At 39.3% G+C, this 17,103-nt stretch overlaps 3 protein-coding genes and 1 long non-coding RNA gene across 4 annotated transcripts; 2 read left to right on the forward strand and 2 right to left on the reverse strand.

Moving 5' to 3' along the window:
• The first annotated feature begins 418 nt into the window (after window positions 1-418).
• On the forward strand, window positions 419-2,615 carry LOC131004174 (uncharacterized). The gene is made up of 5 exons (XM_057930799.1): window positions 419-535; window positions 1,279-1,995; window positions 2,075-2,206; window positions 2,290-2,439; window positions 2,529-2,615. The coding sequence occupies exons 1-5, from the start codon at window positions 467-469 to the stop codon at window positions 2,613-2,615; spliced, it is 1,155 nt and encodes a 384-aa protein (XP_057786782.1). The 5' UTR covers window positions 419-466.
• A 573-nt stretch (window positions 2,616-3,188) lies between these two features.
• On the forward strand, window positions 3,189-3,970 carry LOC131004193 (uncharacterized). Its single transcript, XR_009094929.1, has 3 exons — window positions 3,189-3,490; window positions 3,570-3,750; window positions 3,831-3,970. It is a non-coding gene; the product is annotated as an uncharacterized LOC131004193 (long non-coding RNA).
• Window positions 3,971-5,354: 1,384 nt separating this feature from the next.
• Window positions 5,355-6,198, reverse strand: LOC131004191 (uncharacterized). The gene is made up of 2 exons (XM_057930814.1): window positions 5,924-6,198; window positions 5,355-5,856 (listed from the first exon to the last, which is right to left on the reverse strand). Exons 1-2 carry the CDS (start codon window positions 6,067-6,069, stop codon window positions 5,451-5,453), a joined length of 552 nt encoding a protein of 183 aa, XP_057786797.1. The 5' UTR covers window positions 6,070-6,198; the 3' UTR covers window positions 5,355-5,450.
• Window positions 6,199-14,756: 8,558 nt separating this feature from the next.
• On the reverse strand, window positions 14,757-16,418 carry LOC131004175 (uncharacterized). Its single transcript, XM_057930800.1, has 4 exons — window positions 16,353-16,418; window positions 16,192-16,244; window positions 15,677-15,819; window positions 14,757-15,544 (listed from the first exon to the last, which is right to left on the reverse strand). The coding sequence occupies exons 1-4, from the start codon at window positions 16,416-16,418 to the stop codon at window positions 14,757-14,759; spliced, it is 1,050 nt and encodes a 349-aa protein (XP_057786783.1).
• Between the last annotated feature and the right edge of the window lie 685 nt (window positions 16,419-17,103).

A 17,103-nucleotide genomic window follows, 5' to 3' on the forward strand; every position in this document is an offset into this window, starting at 1 on the left:
ACCAAAATTTAGTCTCCTGACCATCCCCAATGATCCGCCTACAATTCCCCAAGAACCAATTATCCATATTCTTCCCCCCTATTTTGACAACATATTTTGAAAGAGAAAACAAAAAATGTACCCACCTTTTTTTAAACAATAAAATGTACCCATTTGAGACCATTCTACCCTTTCTATTAAAATCATAAAAATAAAAAATGTAAAAAAGGTGCTCCATTTTCATTTTTCACCAATTAGGGATTTCATTTTCACCCTCCCCCCCATTTTCACCCTCCCCTCCCGTCACCCTCCCCGCCGCATCACCCTTCCGCCGCCGTGACTCCCTTACCGCCGCCGCCGCTGTCTCTCTGTCGTCGTCGTCGCACAGTGCTGGTCATCGCTATCACTGTCGTCGTCTTCGCGCGGTGCTGCTCGCCGCCGTGACTCCCTCCCGCCGTCACCGCAAATCTCCAGTTCAAGCTACCAAATGTCTTCAGATGAACATTTAACGAAGAACAACGATTCAGACAACGATCCCGACAATCCAATTCAAGAGGTATGTTTGCTTCCAAATTTCAGATTTTGTGTGCTTGTTATGCCCGATTTTGGGGAACCATGTTTCCAAATTTCAGATTTTGAATGCTCGTTTTAAATGGTCGATTTCTGGTTTATGTGGATGATTGCTCGATTTATATTTTATGTGGATGATTGCTCGATTTCTTATGTCTTTTTTGTGTTGATTTTCTGAAAATTTTCCCATTACCCTAGTGTTTGAAATTGCTCAGAATGCTCGACATGCTCGATACGAAACAAGCGAGCATTTGTATTTAAATTTTGTGTAGTTGAATGCTCAGATTTTTGGATCTCTGATTTTGTGTTTATTGATTCACGTTGTGAATGAAATTATTTCTGATGTCTGTTTTGGTGTCGCTTTTTCTAAAATTTTTCCTATTACCGTAGTGTTTGAAATTGAAATTGCTCGGAATGCTCGACATGCTCGATGCGGAGCAATCGAGCATTTGTATATTATGCACTAATGTTCGACTACTATTTTTCGAGTATGTCGAGTAATGCGAGCATTTGAACATTTTGCACTAATGCTCGACTACTTTGTTTCGAGCATGTCGAGTAATGCGAGCATTTCTACATTTTGCACTAATGGTCGGCTACTCTGTTTCGAGCATGTCGAGCAATGCGAGCATTTCTACATTTTGCATGTGAATGCTTGTCTTGATTCCAATTGATTTTTGTATGTCAACACTTGTCTTCATTCTAATTTACTTTTGCTGTTGTGGACAGGGAGGATGGAAGTGGAAGAGACCTCTAATGAGAGGTGTTTCTTGTACAATAGTGACATACACGAAGGATTCAACCATTATGAATGGTATCCGTAGAGTTCTAACAGATATTGGGGGAGAAGTCGCACTTAAGCAATTTGAGAAAAGCTGCTTTGGAAGATTTTTAAAGCTACCAGATTCAATTAACAAATGCAATCAAGCCATTCATCACGTCATATCACACCAAATAATATTTGGTGAGGAAGCAGATAAAACGGCGCTGTGGTTTAGGATAAACAACCAAAATTTGAGGTTCAGTCGTTTTGAGTATGCTTTAGTGACGGGACTCCAATTTGGAGAAAGTGCTTTTAATCCCTATGTTGAGCATGAAATACATGAACACTCATTATATCATAGGGAGTTAGATGGAAGGCCAACTACTCCTACAGAGTTGCTTAAGAAATTCTTAGAAGGCCATTTGGGTGATTATGCTGAAGATTATGTGAAAGCAGCGAAGATATTGTTTGCTTACTACATAGTGCTTGGCGATGATGGTAGGAGAGCAATAAAAGATTGGGTATGGGCTTTGATAGAGGATAGAGAAGCTTGGAATTCATTTCCATGGGGAAGCTACTCATTTCAAAGGCTAATTTTCTACATAGACGGTGTGCAACAGACACCCACTAAAGATTGTGTGCGCGAGCAATATCACCTATACGGAGCAGCGTCATCATTTATGGTATTATATGAACTCACAAAATATTTGAATGTAGTTTTTATTTAATTTTTTTTTACTTCTTATAATGAAATATTACTAGGCTTGGATTTATTGTGCAATCCCAGAACTGGGGAAGAACTGTGGAGGTATAGCTTCAAAATCACGAATTCCTCGCATGTTGCGATTTCTATATTCGAGGACAGTGATAGATGTTGACAGCATCACGGGCACTGTAAGTTGTTAAGGTTTATTATGTTTGTGAATCTTTTTTGTTATCATGTTCAAGCTTAATTTTTTTTTTAAAAAATGAAACAGGTATATCCGATATTAGAACCCACAAATGAAGAAAAGAATAAAAAGAGTTGGAAATCAGTTGAATCAGAAGGAACACCCTTCAAGTTGAAGTACATGGAATGTAGGGGGATGCCGAAGAAATCCAAAAATGAAGTTATATCAAAGAAGCCAGTAAAATCACAGAAGACAAGTCAAATGCGGAAGTTATATTAAGCTTTGTTTGATATTTTGTTTTCTTTTTTGATCTTGTCTGTTGATAGATGGGTGACAAGTCAAATGCTAGAGAAGTAAGGGAAAATGTTGGAGTATCTGCGGGCCATGGTACTGATGGTGATGGATTGGTATAGGTATTGCTTTATGTGATGAGTATCTGCGGGCCACTAAGGGAAAACTCATTTTTTGGTAATTCATGTCTTTCTAGCATGTTTGTATCGAGCATGTCAAGCATAAGTGCATTTTGCACTAATGCTCGACATGCTCGACATTACATTGTCGAGCATGAGTACACTGAGCATGTCGAGCATAAGTGCATTTTGCACTAATGCTCGACATGCTCGATATTATATTGTCGAGCATGAGTACAATGAGCATGTCGAGCATGTTTGTTTCGAGAATGTCGAGCATAAGTGTATTTTGCACTAATCTCAACATGCTCGACATTAAATTACATTGTCGAGCATAAGTACATTGAGCATGTCGAGCATAAGTGCAAAATGCACTAATGCTCGACATACTCGATATTATATTGTCGAGCATGAGTACATTTAGCATGTCGAGCATGTCTGTTTCGAGCATGTCGAGCATAAGTTCAATTTTGCTATAATATGTGGACCATATTAGCAAGTCATAATGAATGTTTGAATATTAAACTCTTGCTATAATATTATTGTTTGTTTGATATTTGGATATATTTTCTAGAGTGGGAATGAAAAGATTGCAGGTGACAATGAAGATCTAAACTCCACTCCAACAGGGAATGCTTGGATTTCTCCTTGCCCAATGCCTTCACAGCTTTCGTCAAGATGGGGTACTCAGTATGAAAGTTATCCTTACTTTGCTCCTACTCAGTTCACCCAAGGTGAGGCTAGCCAGAGTTCAATTCCCTCAAATTAGACTACAAGGAAGTTAGAAGGAGAGAGCCTTCGGCTATTTTGCGTAGTCCATTCCGCATTGATGACAAACGAGGGAATGACTTTGCAAAGTATTTGAGAACAGGTGGCAAGTAAGTATATAAACATTTTTTACACTTTAAGTTAGATATATAATGCATACACATATTAATGATGAAGAATAATGTGTAGGAGAAATGTTGGTTTACAAAATGATGTGGATTCTAGCTTTTTTAAGTGTATAAAAAACAAGTCCACTTTGTTGGAAGACATCCACATCGATGCATATCTTGTTGTTCTTCATGCACAACCGGGATTAGCGAAGCTGAATAAAGTGGATGAAAGGGTCACTATCACTAGCACTGGTTTCATGGTAAGTGTAATTGATATTGTTTAGTGCATTATATACAACATTTTATTCTAACAACATGTGTATATTTTGAATTACAATAGGCTGCCATTACACAAGCATGGAATAAATATAACAAGACGGACTGTAATGAGCAGCTTAATCCGGATGTGGAAGAAGTGATACCTGTTGAGGATCTATATGAGCTGCCAAAATACGTCACAAGTGACCTGCCAAGTTGGGGTAAGTACAAACCATGGTACGACTATGATGAGGTAAATATATTCTAAATTATTATTACAAACTATTGTTTGAAATCTCTATTATTGTTATCTATTATATTACACTAATCGTCATAATTGTTTGGTACAGTTGATTATGGTTTGCGAGCTAGAAAGTCATTGGGTGACTTGCAGTGTCAATTTCATCAAGAGTGCTATCACTATATAAGTTGGATGATACTGACTATGCAGTTAGAAAGACATTCTTCACTCCATTGGCACGCATGCTGCCACAGATCCTCAAGTACTCTGGATTCTACGATGAAAGGAAAGAAGTAAAGCCAAAGTTGACGGAATGGCACTTTGCATACCCCGAGAGTGGTAATGTGTACAAGCAAACAGACATCAAAAGCGGTGGAGCATATGCATTGAAGTATGCTGAGATGATACTCACGAAGCAACATCTCCCGTCATTTGAGAAGAAGGATGTTGAAAAATTCTGTGTTGATGTAGCAGCCACTATTTACAAGTTTAGCACTGAGGGCTAAAGTGAAGACTAGTTTGTTTGTGGTGTTTTTGTAATGAATTTATGACTTATGAAATGTTTTTGTCGACTTTGACTCTTTTTCTCAAGGTTTATTAGACTATGAACCTTTTGGTAATGAAATCTGCTTATGTCGACGTTCATCAAACTTTGAAATTGAAATTCTGAATTTTTTTATGAAAATCTTAGATCTTTGTTGTTTAATATTGTCTGTGTGCTCGGTAGCTCGACATCTTCACTAATGCTCGAATGATTTATGTCGAGCACTACTGCAATTTGCACTAACGCTCGCTTACTCGACACATGTGTAAATGTCGAGCATGTCGAGCGTTGGTTCTAATTGTATTAATGCTCGATTTAGATACAAGTCGAGCATGTCGAGGCTTAGTTGAGAATACAATAATGCTCGAAAACTCAACTAATGTCGAGCATGTCGAGCATTAGTTCTAATTTTACTGATGCTCGACTCATGTACTGCGAGCATTAAAATCTAATGTCGAGCACTCTGGAACAACAACTACTGCAATTTGCACTAACGCTCGCTTACTCGACACATGTGTAAATGTCGAGCATGTCGAGCATTGGTTCTAATTGTATTAATGCTCGATTTTGATACATGTCGAGCATGTTGAGGCTTAGTTGAGAATACAATAATGCTCGAAAACTTAACTAATGTCGAGCTTGTCGATCATTAGTTCTAATTGTACTGATGCTCGACTCATGTACTGCGAGCATTAAAATCTAATGTCGAACATGACGAGCATGTCAAGCACTCTGAAACAGCAACTATTAAAACATCTACAACAAGTCACAAATCATTAGAGCAATCTAGAACAAAATGTCTTAAAAAAAACTTACATCCACAGTCTTAAAAATAACACAAACAAGAGCATATCCAAACTAGAGTAGTCTTAAAAATAGCATACATCCAAAGTCTTAGACAAATTGACATAAATCATTCAAGACATCACAGATTTTGTACATCTTCGACGATTATGCCCAACTTCACCATATATGCCACAACATTTGCGCCTACGGGACCCAACAACTTCTGACTCATTACTAGCAATGTGTTCATCTTGTGATATTGGAATGGCCTCTTTGCATTTGGAACGGTAATGACCGCTTTGGTTGCATCTCGAACAAGCTCTAGATAATCGGCTACAAGATTCGATTCTACTTGTCCGTGGACGTTCTGCCTGTGTAGGCTGAGGTGGTGTCAACACTTGTCTTGATTTCACTTCTACAGGCACAGACCACTCATCTGGATGCAAGATTGGCATCACCTCACCCGAATATATCTCACGCAATGTCTCTGTTCTGTAGTAGCTCGACACATATGAAAATAAACTCTGTTTTGATTTACTGCATTAAATGTTGGAAACATTAATACCAAATATACAAATAAAAAGTGGTAGACAAATAGAAGTACCTTATTGCCGCGGCAGCATGAGCGCAAGGAATCAAATCAAGATCAAATTCCCGACACAAGCAAGTGTTAGCATTCAGATCAACCACATACGTCTTTGTTCCACATGAAACCTTATATTTCATTGATGTAATTGGCTGCACATCCATGGTCCGTCCATCTTCAATGGAATTCTCTAACTTTTTTGCCGCATATTCAGTTAAAATATGGGTTCTCACCGAAGCTTTATTACGTCGCTCAACAAACCACTGTGCAATCAATGTCCATACACTTTCCAAAAGAGTGCATACTGGCAATCTACGAGCCCATCTAAGACGACCATTCAAGCATTCTGCACAATTAGAAGTAAGAAACTCATACCGTCGTACTGGACATTTACTACGGGACCACCGTATTGGATCTATTGGATTTGTATACTGAAAGCAAGAACTTTTTATGCTTGTATACATTGATTCCTGTATTCACTGTTATATCTCCTATCTGATTGTGTTCATGATTGCATATGTTTGTTCTTTATCTCTATATAAGTAGATTATATGGTGTGTTGTAGATCACAGAAGACTGTATGATTGGAATAACCTTAAGAGATATAATATAATCACAGCCGAAATAACTCTAGGACAAGTTATTGGTTTAGGCTGCGGTATAGATGGAAGTAGTTTGTCTTGACTACTTATCTATACTGGTACGTCATAACGTATTGATAGGACCACAGTGAGATGTATTCTTCTATCTGACTTAAGTGAAGAACCAAGATCTCAGTAACTTATAAGATCTTAATACTAATAAGATTTCAGATATATATGTTGATTCGTTTATCACTTTGATTTACTATGAGTGAGAGTTATATAGTAACTTGAGTACTCTGTATCTTGGGTGATAGCGGTTAATATATGATATTTGATTATCTGTATTAGTACTCGTATCCGATAGAGGATAATGACATCCCCTTAAGGAGCTCAATAATGTTTATTGCGTTAAACCCTGCAGGTTGATTAAGTTCAGGCGCAATAATAAGGTTTGAGTGGTACTGCTTAAGGATTACAAAGTGATTAATTAATTTAAGCTGTCAGAGCTCTAATTAATTAATGGATGTCGAATATTTTAAATACGAGGATTTAATAAGTCTAAATACAAGCCCCGACTCAACACCGACAATAAAGGGGTAAATCAATATTGGTTCTCTAGTGGAATGAACTGATATTTATAAATTAATTATGGTCTGGGCTCACCATAGATAAATTAATTTATTTTAGGCCCATCTTTATTCCTTGTATCTGGTCCCTGGACTGGCCCAATGTCTCCTAGCCCAAGTAGGGCGAGAAATCGCCCCACACACCAAAACTGGCGCCCCCCTCTTCTTCTGTATTATAAATACAGCTGTCAGCTCTCAGGAAATATACACTGATAAATATTAAGGTTTTGAGAGCTATAGGAGGCGCAGGAACGTGTAGGAGGTTTCTAGCTTGGGACTTTCATAGCTCGTTGTCCATCCAACGGTGAAAGCTGAGCGGGATACAGTTTAGAAGATCAGAACTGGAGTCTTTCGACACGATCATCAACGACCTCTGCATCCGCTTTACAAGTAAGTAATTCCTAACACCTATGTGCAGCTGTTAAATTCATAGGAGCATGTTTAAGATTAATCGTTGCATGATAAATTAATAATAATCCAAGAAACGATCATCGGGCAAACAGAACGTTAATTCAATTTAATATTCCTTCAATTGGTATCAGAGCCCAGGATTAATTTCTTGGCTCTATTATTAATTTATGTACGATTAATAATGTGCGTTCTTTTTACTGCTGTTGTTCTTCGTGGTCTGTTGATTTGTGGGGTACGTCGTTTGACGTTGTAATCATTTTTCACTGTGAGAAAATCTGTGGTTAGATTAGGTTTTTCAAATTGTATTTGGTTTTTCTTTGTAATCTGTAAAACTGAGGAACGAGACGAGCACGATGACGAATCAACGACGAAAGAACGGTGGACGGAGGTGGCGTGCTGGGTGCGGTGCGGCAGAGGCTGCCGGCACCGAGGGCAGCGCGCGCACGAGCGCTTGCGCGCTTGGTCGTGCGCTGTGCACGCTGCTGCTCCACGGGCTGCTGCGCGCTGTGGCTGGGCGAGGCGGAGAGGAGGCAGCCGGCAGGGGCGGTGCGCGCCCGGGGCCACGCCTGCGCGTCCTGCGCGATGCGCACCCAGCGGGCGGCGCGCTGCCGCTGCTCTCGCCGTGCGCTGCTGCTGCTGGAGATGCCGAGAGCTGCCGACTGCCGCTGCTGCACGCCGAGGAAACTGCTGCCAGCGCCGGGTTGCCTTGAGCGCCGGGGCGCTGCTGCAGCGCCGGGCGACTGCTGCACGGTGGAGGTGCGGCTGTGCAAGGGAGGCGGCGGTAGCTAGGGTTTCCAAACCCTAGCTGCGTATCTCAAACCCTAGGGGGCCCAAACCCTAATTCCAAAGGCGGGCCTAAAGTGTTCGGGCCAAGTTTAGTTTTTGGGTTTTCGTTTCTGTTTTTATTTTAATAGAATAGATGTTGGGATTCCACGTATGGGTCACGAAGAATTTTAATTCTTTATTTCTGTTCTTTGCATGCCGTGGTGTTAATCCTTTTATGCTCTTTACCTGCTGTCTTTGTCTTTGCTTGTTAATATGTGTTTATTGACTGCGCTTAGACAAGCATGCGAGGTTTATCGTTTTCTTAAGCATGTTTTAGAATTCTGCGAGCATGTTTTACATGTTGCGTTCTAGTAAAGCATGATTAGGATTATGTGTTTGAGCATGAACAAACCTTTTGAAATTTAAAAAGACTAAGCAGTTTTAATAATTTTAAGCAATTAAAATTATTTTTAGACCTCCACATGCGGTCTCTAGACAAAGTGATTAGCAATGTGAGTAAACGTCCACACAGCGTGGCTTACTTCATATTTGTTTATCATAAGTTTGTCAGAAGAGGTTTCTATTAAAAATATTTAAATCCATTAAAGTAGTGGGAGTTATGCAGTAAACGTCCACACAGCATGGCTTACTTGTATAATTTTCACAAGTACTTTGGAGAATGGAATTTAAATAAGATAACCAAGAAAATTAAATTGAAATCGACATGGTCCTAGTGAGTATGTCAATTTCGAGAATTTAATTTTTAAGGTTAAATTGTGGTCAATGCTTGGATATCATATAAAGTACAATGTACAACTCCCCGAGGAGTCCCTTCTTGATGATGATATGGTCTAGTTAAGGTGCCAACTATTAATTTCTTTTGTCAAAAGGTTAAGTTGACATGGAAATTAAATGACTAGGTGAATAGTCTGATTGAGGAGTTCGTGTGTAAACGTCCACACAGCGTGGCTTGCACATGGGATTCCTTGAGGTTTCATTAATATTGTTTTATCAAAAGGTTACAATATTATTGTTACGAATTATGTGCTTCATGTTCTTACATGTTTAAATTGTTTACTTTCAGATATGTCTATGTCTCCAATCATCTCTATTCTTGCAAACCATCCTCTCACCGGTCCTAACTATACCGAATGGAAACGCCACATAATGTATATTCTTGACGCTGATGAGCACAGTTTTGTGCTTACCACTCCACGTCCCACGCCCTTAACTGATGAGTCGACTGATGCGGAACGTGAGGCGCATAGGAGGTGGCACAAGTCGAATAATATGGCCAAGTGCTATATTATGATGACTATGTCGCAAACTTTGCAACTCCAACATCAGGTCATGGATGACGCGGCTGGCATCATGTTAAATCTCTCTGAGGTTTATGGGGAGTCCGAAAGATCTGCCCGCTTTAACATAATGAGAGAAATCTTAGCATGTAAGATGAGCGATGGCAATTCTGTGCACGATCATGTCATGCATATGATAAATTTGTTTGACAGGCTTGATCTGCTAGGAGGGGCTATCGAAGGCGAAGCCAAAGTCGATATCATCCTCAACACTCTCCCCAAATCCTATGAGAACTTCCGTCTCAATGTCGTTATGAGCAAGGCCAACTATACTCTTAATGAGTTATTGAATGCTCTAGTTATGGCGGAGGGAGTCATGGGCACTAGGAAAGAGAAAGAGGTTCTTGTCGCTGCCAAGGGATCTGCTTCTTCGTCGAAAGGCGGGAAAAAGAAGTGGAAAGGTCTAAAGGGCTAGAATGACAAAGAAGCTAGTGGGAGTGGCAAAGCCAAAGTGGACAGCCCTACCGGCAGCGTGAAGAAGCCTACGACAATGGGAAAGTGCTTCAAGTGCGGCAAGACTGGGCATTGGAAGAAAGATTGTCCGATGCTCAAGGCAAAGGGACAAGGGCTTCAAGCCGACAAGGCAGCTGGAAAGTGATGAGATCACCATCTCCATGGGCAATGCATCGAAGGTCGCAGCTGTTGCTATTGGAGATTTATCTTTATGTTTTGGTGATGACATTTTAGTTTTGAGAGATATTTTATATGTGCCGGATTTTCGACGAAACATAATTTTTGTTTCAAAATTATTTTTGGATGGATATTCTGTTACTTTTGATAGGGGTGTCTCTATCATGAAAAATAACATGACTATTTGCTCCGAAATTTTGAATAACTCTCTCTATACTATTACATGTCCAATTAAAAATTCTGTCCATGTTGCATCTACATCACAAATCTGTCCTAATCCGAATAAGAGGAAACATTTTTCTCATGAACAATATACACATGCATGGCACCTAAGGTTAGGCCACATCAATCTAAATAGGATCCAAAGGCTCGTTTCAAATGGAGTCTTGAAAGTTTTTCAAGCTGTTCCATTTAGAACCAGCGAATCCTGTATAGAAGGAAAGATGACGGCAAGGCCTTTTAAGGCCAAGGGGAATAGGGCCTCGCATGTGTTAGAATTGATTCACTCTGACTTGTGTGGACCGATGTCCACAAAAGCTTTCGTCACTTTCATTGACGATTACTCAAGATTTGGGTATATTTACCTACTTCAACGCAAGTCTGAATGCTTTGAGAAATTCAAAGAATTCAAAGCAGAAGTGGAGAAGAGAACGGGTAAATCTATCAAGTCATTGCGGTCTGATCGCGGTGGCAAATACCTCGGAAACGAATTTTTGCAATACTTGTCAGATTTTGGGATTACATCCCAATTGACTGCACCGGGTACTCCCCAACAGAATGGTGTAGCGGAGAGAAGAAACAGAACTCTTTTGGAAATGGTGCGATCAATGATGAGCTATGCATCATTGCCTATTTCGTTCTGGGGATATGCCTTGGAAACAGCGGTTTACTTGCTAAATCTAGTACCTTCCAAATCGGTTCCTAAAACTCCTATCGAGTTATGGTCAGGGCGCCAGCCCAGCTTAAGTCATATAAAGGTATGGGGTTGTCCTGCATACGTGCTAGACAAGGAAGCGAAGAAATTGGAACCTAGATGCGAAGTAATGCTGTTTGTAGGATATCCTAAGCGAACGAAAGGTGGTTATTTTTATAATCCTAAGGATCAGAAAGTGGTTGTTAGCACCAACGCACGATTCTTGGAACATGATTATATAGATAAACACAAATCTAAGTCCGAGATTGTCCTTCAAGAAATCGAAGGCAATAGACAGGCGATTCCATCACCCCAGCCAAGTGTGCAAGTGAATGCACCACAGGATACTGCACAAACCATTGTCACAGCTGTACCACCACCGCTTCGTCGTAGTGGGAGGGTTATAATTCAACCCGATCGATTTATGTTCTTGGGAGAGTCTTCGGATCTTCTTCCTGTTGATGAACAAAAGGATGTCGACCCTGATAACTTTAGACAAGCGATGGAAGATCTGGATGCAGATTCTTGGTACGACGCCATGGTTTCTGAAATAGAATCTATGACTGCTATGGATGTATACGAGAAAACTGAACTACCTGATGGCTTCGAAGCTATAGGTAGTAGGTGGGTATACAAGAGAAAGCGAGATTCGGATGGCGAAGTCGCAGCTTTTAAAGCTAGACTGGTGGCGAAAGGTTATACCCAGGAACAGGGTATAGATTACGTTTTGACGAGGTCATTAAATACGATGGATTTACTCATTGTGAAATCGAAAGTTGCGTGTACCGATTAGATGCCAATGGCAACGTTGGTTTTCTTGCACTTTATGTAGATGATATCCTCCTCATTGGCAACAATGTTGAGCTATTATCGGACATAAAGAAGTGGTTATCCGAACAGTTTCAAATGAAGGACTTAGGAGGTGCAGCGTACATCCTGGGGATCATGGTTGTTCGTGATCGCCAGAAAAGGATGTTGAGCTTATCTCAAGCGTCCTACATTGATACTGTGATTGCTCGTTTTAGCATGCAAACTGCCAAGAAAGGCTTGCTACCTTTCAGACATGGCATTCCTCTGTCTAAGGACATGTGTCCTAAGACACCTAGTGAGGTTGAGGAAATGAGGAAGGTACCATATGCTTCCGCCGTAGGTAGCCTCATGTATGCAATGCTTTGCACGAGACTTGATATTTGCTATGTCGTTGGCATGGTTGCAAGATATCAGTCGAACCCTGGACCAGGACACTGGACTGCGATAAAGCATATTCTCAAGTACCTGAAGAGGACTCGAGATTATAGGCTAGTTTACCAATCAGACAGTCTATCTCCTTTGGGTTATACCGATTCGGATTTCCAGGCTGACCGGGATTAGAAGAGATCTACCTCTGGCTATGTGTTTACCTTGGGAGGTGGAGCCGTATCATGGCGGAGTGCAAAGCAGAAATGTATTGCAGACTCCACCATGGAAGCCGAATATATAACTGCTTCTGAAGCTGCTAAGGAGGCTGTATGGTTCCGGAACTACCTCTTGAATCTAGGAGTGGTGCCTAATTTGCCTAAGAGTATCATAATTTATTGTGATAACTCGGGTGCAGTGGCAAATTCTAAGGAACCCAGGAGCCACAAGGCGACCAAACACATAGAGAGAAAGCACCACATCATACTAGAAATCGTAAGCAGAGAAGATGTGCTAGTTGAGAAAATTGATACATTGGAGAACTTAGCTGACCCTTTCACGAATAGCTTGCCACAAAAAGCCTACGAGAAGCATGCTCGAGGGATGGGATTGCGGTTGATGCCACCCACTTAGAGAAAAACTTTCAGTATAAGTGGGAGAAGAAGTGGAGTGTTTGTTGTAATAGCTAGTATTTAGATGCATTGTATACTAAAAGTTTTGCTTTAGTATAAGTGGGAGATTGTTGGATTTGTATACTGAAAGCAAGAACTTTTTATGCTTGTATACATTGATTCCTGTATTCACTGTTTTATCTCCTATCTGATTGTGTTCATGATTGCATATGTATGTTCTTTATCTCTATATAAGTAGATTATATGGTGTGTTGTAGATCACATAAGACCGTAGTTGGAATAACCTTAAGAGATATAATATAATCACAGCCGAAATAACTCTAGGAAAAGTTATTGGTTTAGGCTGCGGTATAGATGGAAGCAGTTTGTCTTGACTACTTATCTATACTGGTACGTCATAACGTATTGATAGGACCACAGTGAGATGTATTCTTCTATTTGACTTAAGTGAAGAATCAAGATCTCAGTAACTTATATGATCTTAATACTAATAAGATTTCAGATATATATGTTGATTCGTTTATCACTTTGATTTACTATGAGTGAGAGTTATATAGTAACTTGAGTAATATGTATCTTGGGTGATAGCGGTTAATATATGATATTTGATTATCTGTATTAGTACTCGTATCCGATAGAGGATAATGACATCCCCTTAAGGAGCTCAATAATGTTTATTGCGTTAAACCCTGCAGGTTGATTAAGTTCAGGCGCAATAATAAGGTTTGAGTGGTACTGCTTAAGGATTACAAAGAGATTAATTAATTTAAGCTGTCAGAGCTCTAATTAATTAATGGATGTCGGATATTTTAAATACGAGGATTTAATAAGTCTAAATACAAGCCCCGACTCAACACCGACAATAAAGGGGTAAGTCAATATTGGTTCTCTAGTGGAATGAACTGATATTTATAAATTAATTATGGTCTGGGCTCACCATAGATAAATTAATTTATTTGAGGCCCATCTTTATTCCTTGTATCTGGTCCCTGGACTGGCCCAATGTCTCCTAGCCCAAGTAGGGCTAGAAATCGCCCTACACACCAAAACTGGCGCCCACCATCTTCTTCTGTATTATAAATACAGCTGTCAGCTCTCAGGAAATATACACTGATAAATATTAAGGTTTTGAGAGCTGTAGGAGGTTTCTAGCTTGGGACTTTCATAGCTCGTTGTCCATCCAACGGTGAAAGCTGAGCGGGATACAGTTCAGAAGATCAGAACTGGAGTCTTTCGACACGATCATCAACGACCTCTGCATCCGCTTTACAAGTAAGTAATTCCTAACACCTATGTGCAGTTGTTAAATTCATAGGAGCATGTTTAAGATTAATCGTTGTATGATAAATTAATAATAATCCAAGAAACGATCATCGGGAAAACGGAACGTTAATTCAATTTAATATTCCTTCAGGATCAACATCCATCAATTTCTTAAATGCATTTTGCTTAGAAGTCAAAGTAATTTTTGACATTTGCTTATCAAAGTCCCGACTTCGGTAACATTTGGATGCTTTTTGATACATAGCAACCACATGAGCACCCCATCTTGATATCTTTTGCTGCAAATGATATGTACAACACCATGAGGAATTCCGGGATACACAGTAGCAATAGCATTCTTGATGCTTCGGTGTTGGTCAGAAACAAACAATAAATCATCAGGGCAACCAAAAGTTCTTTTCAATTGGTTGAAAAACCAAATCCATGAACTGTCATTCTCCTTATCACCAATTCCCACAGCCAATGGAAACATCTATTCATTTCCATCTTTTGTAGCAGCAACAAACATAATACCTCTATATTTTACTTTCAAATGTGTGCCATCCACAACTATGACAGGACGACAAGAAGACTTAAATCCATTTACACAAGCACCAATAGCCATAAAAGCATATTGAAAACGATCAACAGAGTCAGTTTGTAATGCAACAATAGAACCGGGGTTAGATTCTTGCAACATGTACAAATATGAAGGTAATAATTGAAAAGACTTATCTGTATCTCCATATATCATACTGATAGCATGATTCCTCCCAATCAGTGCCATCTGATAATCAACTACAAACCCATATTCTCTTCTCAATTGTGCTTGCATCTCCTTAGGCTTCAAAACAGCACCTTCATTCATCAATGTTGGAGCAAAAAATGCTCTTATCGTCCTTGCTAACACTGTTCTAGGACCGTGATTTCTCAAGTCAATCTGACAACTGTGCGGAGCAACCCATTTGATAACCTTCCAAACAGTCCCATGCGTTGTAGCACGTAGTAAGAATGGGCATTGTTCACTATACTTGCAAACAACTGAGAATCTACACTTATCAGATCGCTCAACAATAAATTCTACACGATTTACCAAATGATATAGCCCCAGTGCAGTCTTCAAGCGTTCTTTATCCATAAATGTAGATCCTTCTGATAGTGTATCACGGTTGAACCCTTTGGTTATTCCTAATTCCTCACAAGGAAGTGACGCTTGATATAGAGCACCGAGAATGATCCATTGTTGACCATGCCCAGTCTGTCTATCCCAAATGTCATCTTCTACATCCACATCCACAAATGAGCTGCTTAAGGAAGGTACATTATGCCTATTTCTACTATCATCATCACCATCACCATCATCATCATCATCATCATCATCATCATCATCATCATCATTATCATCATCATCACCATCATCAAAAGCATCACCTAAACTATCCAAACTGTCAATATTCTCATTATAACCCCAATCAACACCATGTTCATCATCAACAACATTATTGGCAATGCGCTCAAAATTATTGGCAGCAACATTTTCAATTTGAACGTCATGTCTAGGCACAATAAGTTAATCCATGTTTCTTTGAGGATTTTGTAGCGTTTCAAACATTGGTTGTTTCATATTCACATTTGTGACTTGAGAGTTCAACATATTCACAAAACTAGAAGAAGGAACATTTATCTTTTGAACAACTGATACAAAGATCTTCGGCACTTGAAAAGAATCAATCACTAATTTAAAATCATCATCATCTAGTATCTTGATTCTCAAAGTTTCATCTTCCGGAGTTTTCATATATGAATATATCCAATACTCATAAATATTTGTATCTAAACAAACAATCCCTTCAATCCGACTTACTAATGTGTTGAATGTCATACCCGATGATGGAAAACGGAGATATTCACGATGCCCCCCCTCATACTTGTCGTTATTCCATGAACCACCATATGATACAACCATACATAATTGGCTCATCTGAAAATACGAACGAAACATAAGAAATATCAAAATGAGATTTGAATAAAAAAATGAGGCATAACATCTACTGTTGCTCGATATGCTCGGCATGCTCGATTCGCGAACCTCGCTCGCAATGCTCGATAAGGCAAGCTTGTTGAGCAACAGTACTAAATGCTTAATGCTCGCCATGCTTGACTCCATATGATCGAGCATGTCGAGTATTTGTTCATGTCTCATATATGCTCGACATGCTTGACTTGTCGAGCATGCCGAGTGAAGTTCGTGAATCGAGCACTATAGAACAAAAACGAGAATATTCAAAATATATCAACTGAATTGAAAATTATTCTTCATAAACCATAAAATAGTTTTGAATAACAGTAACTCATGTATAGAAGACCTGAATATACCTTTCAAACCACCGGATTATGATCGAATTGAAGAAACCCACAATTGAAGAAGTTTTGGGGGTTTTGAAGATGAATATTTCAAAAGTGTTTGGTTTTGTGTTTGATGTTGAAGTTGCAGCTACCAATTTTCGTTTTACTCAGCCTTCAAATGTGAAAAACGAAAATTAAAAGAAAAAGAAAAATAATGGCATTAAATAAATGTGAAAAACAAAAATAAAACAAAAAGAAAAATAAGGGCATGTTAGTCTTTTCAACACTCAATTGGGTACATTTTATATGTTTATTTTTGGGTGGGTACATTTTATGTTTCCTTTTTCAAATAGGGTAAAAAACACCGTTAACCCTTTTGTATTTGTTTTAATTATTTAGTTCCTAGTTAGATGAGGGTTTAGAATTCTTTTAGGTTACGTCTTTTTCTTTTAAATAGTTTCTTTGTTTAGTTTTTGGATTGGTTGTTTTAGAAT

Source organism: Salvia miltiorrhiza, unplaced genomic scaffold (assembly GCF_028751815.1).
Source record: "Salvia miltiorrhiza cultivar Shanhuang (shh) unplaced genomic scaffold, IMPLAD_Smil_shh original_scaffold_350_2, whole genome shotgun sequence".
Classification (NCBI taxonomy): Eukaryota; Viridiplantae; Streptophyta; class Magnoliopsida; order Lamiales; family Lamiaceae; genus Salvia; species Salvia miltiorrhiza.

Bases quoted from the DNA above. Each gene is read 5' to 3' on its own strand.
- LOC131004174 (XM_057930799.1), top strand. From the start codon at position 467: ATGTCTTCAGATGAACATTTAACGAAGAACAACGATTCAGACAACGAT. The intron at 1,996-2,074 runs GTATTATATGAA...AAATATTACTAG, and splicing joins GAGCAGCGTCATCATTTATG to GCTTGGATTTATTGTGCAAT. The intron at 2,440-2,528 runs GTAAAATCACAG...GTCTGTTGATAG, and splicing joins AAGTTATATCAAAGAAGCCA to ATGGGTGACAAGTCAAATGC.
- LOC131004191 (XM_057930814.1), bottom strand. From the start codon at position 6,069: ATGGATGTGCAGCCAATTACATCAATGAAATATAAGGTTTCATGTGGA. The intron at 5,857-5,923 runs GTACTTCTATTT...CATTTAATGCAG, and splicing joins CATGCTGCCGCGGCAATAAG to TAAATCAAAACAGAGTTTAT.
- LOC131004175 (XM_057930800.1), bottom strand. From the start codon at position 16,418: ATGGCGAGCATTAAGCATTTAGTACTGTTGCTCAACAAGCTTGCCTTA. The intron at 16,245-16,352 runs GTTCGCGAATCG...TCGTATTTTCAG, and splicing joins TATCGAGCATTGCGAGCGAG to ATGAGCCAATTATGTATGGT. The intron at 15,545-15,676 runs GTGATGATGATG...ATGTGGATGTAG, and splicing joins AGGTGATGCTTTTGATGATG to AAGATGACATTTGGGATAGA.